Here is a 10,516-nt window from a genome sequence, read left to right on the forward strand (position 1 = left end):
CCGCTTGATGATTAAAGTATCTGAATAAGGATCAAATTTAATAAAAACAACGTTGAAACTTTTACTTTCAAAAGAGTTTATTTTTATTGCAGTCTTTCAAAAAAACCATTGTATTTGCACATATTTCCTTTTACAAATCATTGAGCTGAGCACCCGTTACGTTGAGGAAATCTTTTAAAAACAGCGGTTTTCAAGTGAGCAGTGACAGACATGTTTCTTCTAATGATTAGATAAGATTTGCCAACCCTATTTTTGACCTATAGTTGCTGTTCTATGATTTCACCGCTTTATTGTTTGTCTCAAGGAATTAGCCGTTTATTGAAGCTTAACGCCAAAAAAAGTCGCCGACTCAAAGCTTTTCACGCTGTGGACAAGATGGCGGTTCAGTATCTTCCATATAGGTAGCAGCAGAAAGGCAACCCTTGCTGTCCGCCACCTCTACCTTTTCCAACATGGAAAAAGCAACAGGAAAAATTGCTGGAACTTTGGATGATCTTGGCGGTGGATCTGACAAAGCAAAACAGATGCAGCGAAAATGAGTACTGACAGTTTTGATTTTGATTTGTATAAAAAGCACCGGACTCTAACACCAGCTGCAGCCAAGAGCACTCTTGAGCTGACTGCACACCATTTTTCTCTACCATGTATTGCCTTCTTTGGACTTGGTGGCCCTCTAATTAAACTGGCATCGTTTGTTTACTATTTTCCCTTTTCTTTATATGTATTAATTCCCCGAGGGGGTAGGCGGGGGAAGTACTCCCTATAACGGCCTAAACAGGGAGGCCTCACCCAAAAGAGGTATCTTTTTTAGGCTGCATGAAGAGTGGGATTTTACAAGGTTAAGTATAGAAAAGGATAGAGAAAACTGTGATTTAGGTATTTAAAAGGGCCTTCACAGATATCTAGTACTGATCCAACGAAATGAGTTGCGGTTTCAACTGTATGTATGTGAACGTGGTACCATTTTCTGTGGCAGGCCAGATGAAAGGGTTACCTTTTCTGTCAAAAATTGTATATATAATAGGGTAACGGTTTGGACCTTGGGGTCGAGCCTCCCCGGTGTACCCCCTTCTCTTCTCAGTTCCTGAGTTATTAAATTAATTGTATATCTCTGTAAGCGACTATCGTTGAAAGGTTCTAAATGATATCTAAACATTTGAGAAAAATGCACACACTTTTGAATTTGAAATACATGTTTCGGATACAACCGTATCATCATCAGTTTCGGGATGTTGAATTGGAGCGAACCTCACTCAACAAACAGCTAACTTCCCTATAAAAGTCAAACAATGTGGGAAATGAAATTTTTTACCCCCACTCAAATTTGGCATGCAAAGAGATCTTCAAGGGGAATGTCCCAAAACGCTCTTTATTAGCTTTTATTAACCTCCTCACTTTATTGTTGCCATGGTAACATCAGATGTTTGTTGGCACCACAATCTCCAATTTTGAACTCAGAAGCTGCAGTTTAATATCTCTCATACTATCTAGAGATATATAAATAAATAAACATTTAGACCCTCAAAGGGATTGTTGACCTAATCAAAGGCTCCTGTGAGCCAACTCGTGAATGAAGAAGTAAATAATGGCAATGGAAATAATGTGATCAAGGAATATGTTAAGCCTGGTGAATAAATGAGAATGATGTATTTATCAGTAAATGACACAGGCATACTCGGAAAAAATCCGAGTGCTCCTATCAGGAGTCGAACCTAAGACCTTCCGATTACTAGCTCGGATGCTCTACCACTGAGCTACAGGAGACTCGTGGGAGCTAAGGGCATTAAACAAGGTTCATGGGACAAACATCCTGTATACTGATACTGCTAGGATTGGAATGTCAATATGTGGCATATGCGCAATGGAAATAATGTGATGGAATATGTTAAGCCTGGTAAATAAATGTGAATGATGTATTAATCAGTAAATAAGACAGGCATACTCGGAAAAAAATCCAAGTGCTCAGGAAGCTTCAGGAGTATCAGGAGTCGAACCTAGTCCAGATGCTCTACCACTGAGCTAGTTACTGATACAGGGTGGACTGCTCTAAGAACTTTCATTGGCAACTGAAGAGATTCATTTAGAATCGAAACTGCAGTCTTGCCTGAGAAACAACACTAAACCACTTGTCAGAACAAATCGCTGAAGCATCCTAGAGACTCGCATGACAGTTACCGACTGTCTTAGCTTTGAATATCTACCGGATGCGAGCTAACGCACAAAACAATGGAGATACACGTCAGCTCTAAGAACATAATACATAAGTCTTTCAGTCACGAAGCAATAGAGCTGAAAACAACTGCAAGAGGCCAAAGCTCTCGAAAGCGAGAGACAACAATGATCAACTTTTTAAAGACGTGGATCTGTTAGCCTCTCATATACGTGATAAACGAACAGCCTGCAATCTCACTGCCAGTGGATTACTAGAAACCATCACCAAAAAACCGACCTCTACATCCTTTATCGAAAATCCAACTCGAAATCCTAACTCGGAAGTTAGTTTGTGCAACAAGATGGCGCTTGAGTCGATTAGGCAGGTAATACTTCATCACCGTCCGTTTTTTCAGTCGTGGAAATGGGATCTCTGCTTCAGGTGTACGCAGCTACAAGTCTTAATTACCCTAGGAAATCTACGAACACTAACGGTTGTCGTATATCTTTGCACAGTAGCAGCGAATCACAGTGGTTAAATGGCTCTAGTGATCGATATTATTATTAAAACGAAAAATGTTGCAAACCTGAAAGTTATATATTTTTTTTCGTTTATTGCACAATCACATCATTATATAAAAGAGAAAAACAACCAGAAGACATAAGAAGAAGAAGAAGAAGAAGAAGAAGAAGAAGAAGAAGAAGAAGAAGAAAAAACAGAAAAATTAAAGTTGGACCCTGACTCGAACTTGGCTCGTAACTCGAGCTTGACTCGTGCTACGAGTAAACTTAGACAAATGTATTGAAATGTCAAAACGCAACTAGATGCTTTCTAGCACAGCTACATTCCTCAGTTATTTTCTGTAAAACCCTTTGCATAGTGCCTAAAGTAGCGGCGATGTTTAATGAAAATTATTTGACATCGGATTTCCATACAAACACTGTTATTTCAAGACATGTTTGCCTACTCCGCCGTTCAAAATGGCGTCGAAAACCGTGATAAGGCCTATTCGATACTGCAAATGCGATATTAGAAATCTATCGTGAAATCGCTAACTTATCGATATGGTACAGCGAAGCCATGGAAACTTCTGTACTTCCTACAGAAACAGTGGAAAGGCTGACAAATAATAAAGACTTAAACTGTACATTTTTCGTTAGCATCTGATCACTTTTTACATTACCTTTGCGATCAGTTGTTTCGGAATGTTCCTTCACAGCTTGAAGTGAGGTTTCGTCCAGGAGCACGATCTGTACAAACAAATATGGAATGTCAGGGTCACTCAACAAGAACATTAAAGCAAAAAATACTTAAAAGTTACTGACAGTAAAAATCAAAACTGATCCCACGACAGTTGGGAAATTTCACATTTTATTTTGTTTCACCTAAAAAATAGTTCCGCCGCTCTTTCGTTTTTCTAAAAATTAGAAAAGTTGAACTTACGGCTACACGCCCGCTTCGGCCCCCCCGGAAAAACGGGGAAATCAAGTATCTTTCACATCATAGTTACTGTGTAAGCCAATGCAGTCACATTCTCAGAATTTTCGAGCTGTCGTTGGTTTTATAAAAAGGCTAGCTGGTGCTACTTCGTAATTTTATCGAGATATTTGTCTGTCCGAAAACGAAAGAAATTTGTTTTACAGTGTGCGAAATTTTGTGCCGACATTTTAGGGAAGAAAACAAAAGATTTTCTTTAAAACTACATCCGAATTTCTGAGGCGAAATAGCTCTCCGTCGCTTCAGATAGATATCCACTAAAATCGTGAACTGTTGGATGGCCCTAGATTTTTCAAAACATCCCGCACGCTTCTCAATTGACGAGAATTCGACAAGTTTCGATTTATTTGACCATCTTTGAATAGTTATCAAGTTAATGGGAATGCGTCTTCAACTGAAACGGTTGCCGGTAAAACATTCCCAACGACAATTATCTGAACTGAAGCGAGGTGTTAAAAATATGCGAATCTCATCCTTCGACAAGTGCTCTAGATCTGTCCCAGAGCTCTCTCTCATCCCACCCTGCATGGAATAGGAAAAAAACTTTGATAAAATAGAGTAAGATTTATTAAAATAACCCACATGTACCTCGCCTGTTGCAGACATCTTGGACAAGGATATGGCGAAAACTGACTAATGTCCTTGTAGGGGCTGAATGTTATTTAAAACAAAACCAGGAAAAATCGACACCCTCACTTGCGAAGAATCAAGAATTCTATGAGCAAACACCTGATTGGAATGACATGTTATGTTCATCGAATTCGGTGTTGTTTATCACCTGATGGGACTTGTGTTAATCTTGTGATTAAACAAACATACAACTTTGTTATGTAACTTCAGTGAGAGGTTTAACATTTCGATAACTGAATATAGTTTTAATGGTGACAGTCTGCTAACTGTGGAATAAAACATACACATGGATTTCAAATATGTGGGTTTTACATATTTTACGTTTATAACTTTACCTCTTCGAGCATATTACGAATTCAATCCACAATTCCCTGCCACGGCCAGTTTGAGCCTGCGAGCTCCGGCTCTACAAGCTGGCGCCCTAACCAATTGAGAACGTTAGTTGATGTTTACCTAATTATAAGATAAATTGTCGTAAAAATTTGGGAAATATTTTAGGCAGATTTAGGGATGTGGGGAATTAGTAAGGATAGCCCACACTGTCTCGTCTTCACTAGATTTTTATTCTTCTCCTCTTCTATTCTCGCTAGGTTTCACAACTGTCACAACTCCTCGACTCGACTGATATAAAAGATTACTTCGACTGAAAGCTAGATAAATCACAGACAATTGTTCCTTATCTTTGCGGGACACCTTAGTTAAAAAGAACGCTGATTGGCTAGATACGAATCTTCCAGACATAAGAATAACAAAATTTCCAGACAAACATTTCACAATCGCTATTTGATATCTATGCTATTATTCTGTTTCCGACACACTCCCCCCATGTGCCTTCCAAACGGAAGCACATGTAAACAGAGGAAACGGCTAGCTTAATTAATAATTAAATTGAAATCAGAAACAAAACAAAACAAAGTAATGAATGTCAAAGTTCGCTGAAATCACTTTATATTCTCCGTCCATCCGCACAGTTCTGTCCTGCGTTTAGTTTTAAAGTTCTTCACTCTCTATAGCGTCACGAATACGCAAGTTTGCGGCAACCGCAGCATCTCTCCGTGGACGAAAGACTGGCGCTTTAGCATTCAGGGGGGTAAGGACTTCAGCTCTCTCCGGCGCTCTATCGCATGCTAGTTCCATGGGATAAAGGTGTTGAATCGGCCTCGCCATAAACGTTTTCCCTGCGCGCAGCTTCACTCCACGTACAATTCCATCACGGCCGTTGAATAGTTCAACGACCACTCCTAATGGCCACTTTCCTCGGTTCTTTTATTCTGGACGAATGAGAACGACGTCACCAGGCTTGAAGGGCCTCGCCTTGCCTTTTCCATTGCAGTTGTGACGCTCTCTGAGCACCGCCAAGTACTCTCGAGACCAGCGTCTCCACACAGCGTCCTTACAAGACCTCAAATACTTGGCACGATTTCGTAGGTCAGTTGTCTCCTCTCGCCATGGTTCTTGTTCAGGGAGGCGAATACATCTTTGGAATAGGAAAGAAGATGGGGTGAGTAGAGGGAGCTGGACGTCATCTTCTACATAGGACAGGGGGCGGCGATTTAGTTGAGTTTCAACATCCAGCACGACTTCGCACAGCTCTGACCAGGATAGCATTCCTCCACCAATTACTTTATAGAATGCACGTTTGAAGAGGCCCACTAGTTGCTCAAACTGGCCACCCCACCAGGGTGCTCGACTTAGGTTAAACCTCCAGATAATCTTCTCAGATGCAAGGTAGCCTTGTACTTGCTCATCTTTCTGGATTCCTTTCAGTAGGTTTGCCGCTCATACGAACGTTTTTCCATTGTCTGAAAAGATCTTTAAAGGTCGTCCACGTCTAGCGATGAAACGCTTCAAGCTTGAAAGAAAGGTAGTAGTTTCCAGATTAGGCAGGACCTCCAAGTACAAGGCTCTCGTTAAACTGCACGTGTAGAGCACCAGATAGCCTTTTCCTTCTACACGAGAGGACTTGCGGTACTTAATCGGCCCAGCAAAATCTACGCCAACAATTTCAAAGGGAGTTGAGCCCTCAGTTCTCTCCAGAGGCAATAAACCGGGGGGTGGAGCTGCGAGAGCAACAGCCTGGAAGCGTTTGCACCCATAACACTCCCTGATGACTTTCTTCGCGAGGCGCCTCAGGCGGGGAATCCAGAACTCTTCTCTCACTTTAGCCATAGTAAGCCCCACTCCCCCGTGAAGAGTGGCTTTGTGGACGTGTTCGACATACTTGTTTGCGAACGTTGTGGCGTCTGGGATGTATATCGGATAGACCCCTTGCAGTCTCCCACGGCACTCAAGCAATCCATCTTTGTTCTTCTGTAAGTTTAGGCACAGGCGATCTTCCTCCATGCTTTCAATTCCCCGGCTCTGTACGCGTAGCAACCAAAAGTGTTTCTGCTTCTCAATTTCGTCTGTTGTCAGGGGTCCCTTTGTTCTTGTCGCTCTTTTCGCTCTAGCGTTGTTTGCGAACCGCATAATCCAAGCGCACACTCGCAAAGTCTTCCAGTAGTTGTGCTTGGCCAGAAGATGGTCTAGATCGTCATCAGCTTTAACGGCCATGGCAAAGAGCTCCTTTGTAGCTTTCATTTCTGCGTTAGATTCAGCGGTGGGCGCGGTCACAAGGTCGGCTGGCCATTTCGCAGGATCACTTAGCCACTCTGGTCCCTTCCACCACAGTTGGCTCTCCTCAGTTACCAGTCCACCTCGGCTAGCGAGATCTGCAGGATTATCCTGAGTAGGTACGTGCCTCCAGACAACATCAGAGTGTCCTCTAATTTTTCGTACCCGGTTGGCCACAAACTGCTTATAGTCTCCTCCTCCTAGTATCCAATGTAAGGCAACGCTGCTGTCAAGCCAACAATGCAGCGAAGTCACAGGGAATCCTTGAAGTGCATCTTGTACGTTGGTCAGAAGATTTACAGCCATGTGACCGGAGACCAGTTCGCGGCGAGGTATTGTCAGCCCTTGTTTGGCCAGTCTTGCCTTTGCTGTAACCAGGCCTTGGTTGATTGCGCTTGACTGTTTGACCACAGCGTACACAGAAGCGGCCACGCCCTTTCCGCTCGCGTCTCCAAAAGCATGAAGTTTAATGTCCTCGATAGGTTCTTGGACGCTGGTAAGTGCTCGTGGACAAGTTACGTGTTGCGGCAAGGAACGTTCCCACTTCTGCCACTGCTGTTCTAGGGGGGTGGATAACAGAGCGTCCCATGCACGTTTCTCTTCACAGGCATCGCGGTACAGAAGCTTTCCTTGCAGGATGATTGGAGCGATAAGACCAAGGGGGTCATAGATCCTCGCTACTTTTCCCAGAATCCCTCTCTTTGTCGGTTGGGCAACTTCCTCTGGAATTGTAACTCCAACTTCGTCCGTCAGTTTGTTCCACTTTAAACCAAGCAGCCCACATTCTCTCGGCTTGATTCCGAGTTGTTGCTTGGCGTAGCTTAAGTCATCCCCAGTTTCAGTTTCTTCAGTGAGCTCTAGTTCAGACACGTTTGAATGCCACTTGTGTAAGTGAAAGGTGGCCTGGTGGAACATCTCAGTTGCTGTAGCTTTCTTTTGTTTCGCTTCTTGGATAGTACCTCCACCAGAAATGAGATCGTCAACGTACAGTTCTCGCTCGATTTCTGCTACGCGATCAGGGTGTGCAGGTCTCCAAACAGAGCTCTGGTGAATCGGTACGTGCGAACACGAAAAGGATCCTTGCTTTCCAACCAATGAAACCGCAGTGCATCTCGGTCCTGCTCTCGGATACGCACTTGAAGAAATGCTTTGCGAATATCACCAGCGATAGCCACTGAATGAAACCGTCCCCTTAGGGGTACCTTCCATAGTTGATTCTGCAGGGGTGGTCCAACTTCCAGACAGTCGTTTAGGGAAGGGGCTGAGTCGTACGCTCTTGCTGAGGCATCGTAGACAATACGCATCTTGGTAGTTTCTGCACTCTCTCTCACTACTGCTTTGTGCGGGATGTAGAATTCTCTTTGAGTTGCTGGCATCTCTGCTTCTTCAATAATTCCTTCATTAAGCTGTTCTTGTATGATAGCGCCATAGTCGTCTAGCCTTCCTGTCTTCTTAAGTCGTTGGACTAGGCTCCCCAGTCGCTTTAAGCTTCCAGACTTGTTAGAGGGCAACGGAGGATGGTCCCCTTTCCAGGGAAGGCCAGTTTCATACCAACCCTCAGGGCTGCGGCTGAGTTGTTCAAGGAATTCTTCATAAACAACGCTCTGATCGCCATTAGGTTTGTCTTCGAGTCCTAGGACGTCCATCCGGTAGAGCTCTTCATAGTCATTCGAGGCCGTCTGCGCTAGAAACATCTTGTCCAGGTCTGTCTCCGTTCCTGGTGACATGATGGTCCATCCAAAAAGAGTGTACTCAGCCACAGGCTCGCCGATAGCTTCGGTGCGTTGGGATTCTCGAGTTTTTATCTTCGCGTAGTCACTCGCGCCCGGAATAACATGTACCGGAAGTAAGCTCTTGGTGTCGGTGTCTTCCATTGAAACGCCTTCCAGATGGCGGTATTTGCTGATCATTTCCTTATAGTTAGGATTTTCCACGGACAAAAGTTCAGCGCGGTCTACTCTAGTTACTCGTAATGAAATTGCATTGTTTCCTTTAGTGTCACTCACTTGCGTATTGTAAGTTTCTGTCCGCTTAGTCACTATGCCCACGATAGTTTGTATACGGCGTGTTAGAGTGCGAGCTGGTACGAGGTTTAGACGATCCAAGATGTATCCTGAAGCATAAGACGCAGTCGCACCGGTGTCCAGTAGGGCTCTACAGGTCACGCCATTCAACTTGACAAGTACGATTGGATGGCAGACTTTCTCTCCTTCTTGAGTTGCAGTTAGAGCCACTCCGCCGTTGTTCGCTCTTTGGCGTCCAGTTGCCGACGGTCGGTCGCAAATAGATGAGTGGTGCCTTTGTTTGCAGTTTACGCAAGATGCGCGGCTTCGGCATTGTGAAGCGCTGTGTTGAGGCCCAGTGCAGTTGAAGCACAAGCGTTTGTTTTGTAGAATGCGACGGCGCTCCGCTGGAGATGTCACGTTCTCACACTCCCAAGATCTGTGTGTCACGCGATCGCAGTAGACACACGCGTGTCGTGGGTTGGGTTCGCCCTGTCGCGCGTAGAAACTTCTGTCACGAGGCAAACGTGGGGGACGCGGCGGACGCGGCGGGTGATAAATCGGCGGAGTCGGAGACGTTTCGTTTGCCTTTTCTACCCCCAAAGTTTCCATCGGATGAATGGCTTTCCATTCTTCTAAAGCCTGTATAAGGTCCCCGAAACCCCAATCTTGCCATCCCGGTTTTCCGCCCACGAGGTTTGCCTTTATGTCTGGCAATTTGTCTAGGACGCCACGCACCATAAATAAACACCCAGAAAGTTTACCTAGAGTCTCTAATGATTGATAGTCAGGGGGCCAGACTCCTCTATCATGCTTAAAAATGGCCCTGACATGGACGGCTTGATATAAAATTTTAACTTATATCACTTGAAAGGGGATGTATTATAGTATATGAAATGCGATGTTGGACGTTCCGAAACTCTTGCAATAACCGTACAGCAGCAGTTTAATGACGTCACTCAAATACGTCATCATGCTGAAAAGATCATAAGCTACAATTGTTTTACTCAAGGAAATTACCCGAAAAGTGTTAAAGAGATGCAATAATTCCTATAAAATGAACTACCCGCGCATACCCAAAGGTATTTTTGCACTGGTAATGAATATGACGTCATCTGTCTGGTCACGTGACTCGAAGTTGATTTAAAAACGTATGTAATAGGTGAATTTAGAAGCCTTTGAAGCTGTACATTTGTATGGTTTCAATATCTCCACACTTGTTTCGACCTGTCAACGTAATGCTGACAGGATTTATCTTTACTTAGCTAGTTTTATTTGTTTTAGTTGTGGTCACGTGATCAATACTGGGATGTTTTCAAATAAAACGTGTAATAATGCCTTGCAGCAAGAAATAGTACATGTACAACGATATCCTTGACACGTTTGAAAATAAGTATATCGTGCAATTTAGGTCATGTAACCAGTGCGGCCTATACTTATATCTTTAGCTGCTAACCTGGAAATTTCCCCTATAATTAACTGTAATGACCTTAATTTTATAGATATATAATATAGATATGTAAATGCCCATTAAACGGAAAAAAATAAAACTATGCCATATCACAATAATTAATACCTTGCAGAAAAAGTCATTTTTTTTCTTAATTTAAGCCCTATTAAA

General features: G+C 43.3%; 2 protein-coding genes and 2 long non-coding RNA genes across 5 annotated transcripts in view; 1 reads left to right on the forward strand and 3 right to left on the reverse strand.

The window, feature by feature from the left end:
- Positions 1-10,516, reverse strand: part of LOC146480825 (uncharacterized) — an 83,637-nt gene that overhangs the window by 48,372 nt on the left and 24,749 nt on the right. The gene's annotated exons all lie outside the window — the stretch shown is intronic.
- LOC146480829 (uncharacterized) overlaps positions 60-10,516 on the reverse strand; it is an 18,458-nt gene continuing 8,001 nt past the window's right edge. Inside the window, exons 2-4 of one of the 2 annotated variants that reach the window (XR_014864614.1) lie at positions 4,615-4,732; positions 3,336-3,402; positions 60-507 (exon numbers count right to left, since the gene is read on the reverse strand). This is a non-coding gene — a long non-coding RNA (uncharacterized LOC146480829). Of the gene's footprint in view, positions 508-3,335; positions 3,403-4,237; positions 4,456-4,614; positions 4,733-10,516 lie in introns of those variants that run through there. The other variant, XR_014864613.1, reaches the window with a different exon arrangement.
- Positions 7,900-9,636, reverse strand: LOC146480830 (uncharacterized). The gene has a single exon (XM_085109056.1). It carries the CDS (start codon positions 9,634-9,636, stop codon positions 7,900-7,902), a length of 1,737 nt encoding a protein of 578 aa, XP_084965182.1.
- LOC146480831 (uncharacterized) overlaps positions 10,234-10,516 on the forward strand; it is a 6,945-nt gene continuing 6,662 nt past the window's right edge. Inside the window, exon 1 of the mRNA XM_085109158.1 lies at positions 10,234-10,516. This exon is cut by the window's right edge and continues 2,582 nt beyond it. The gene's annotated coding sequence lies outside the window, so the exon portion shown is untranslated.

The sequence above is a fragment of the Pavona decussata genome, unplaced genomic scaffold, assembly GCF_977016875.1.
Source record: "Pavona decussata unplaced genomic scaffold, jaPavDecu1.1 SCAFFOLD_52, whole genome shotgun sequence".
Classification (NCBI taxonomy): Eukaryota; Metazoa; Cnidaria; class Anthozoa; order Scleractinia; family Agariciidae; genus Pavona; species Pavona decussata.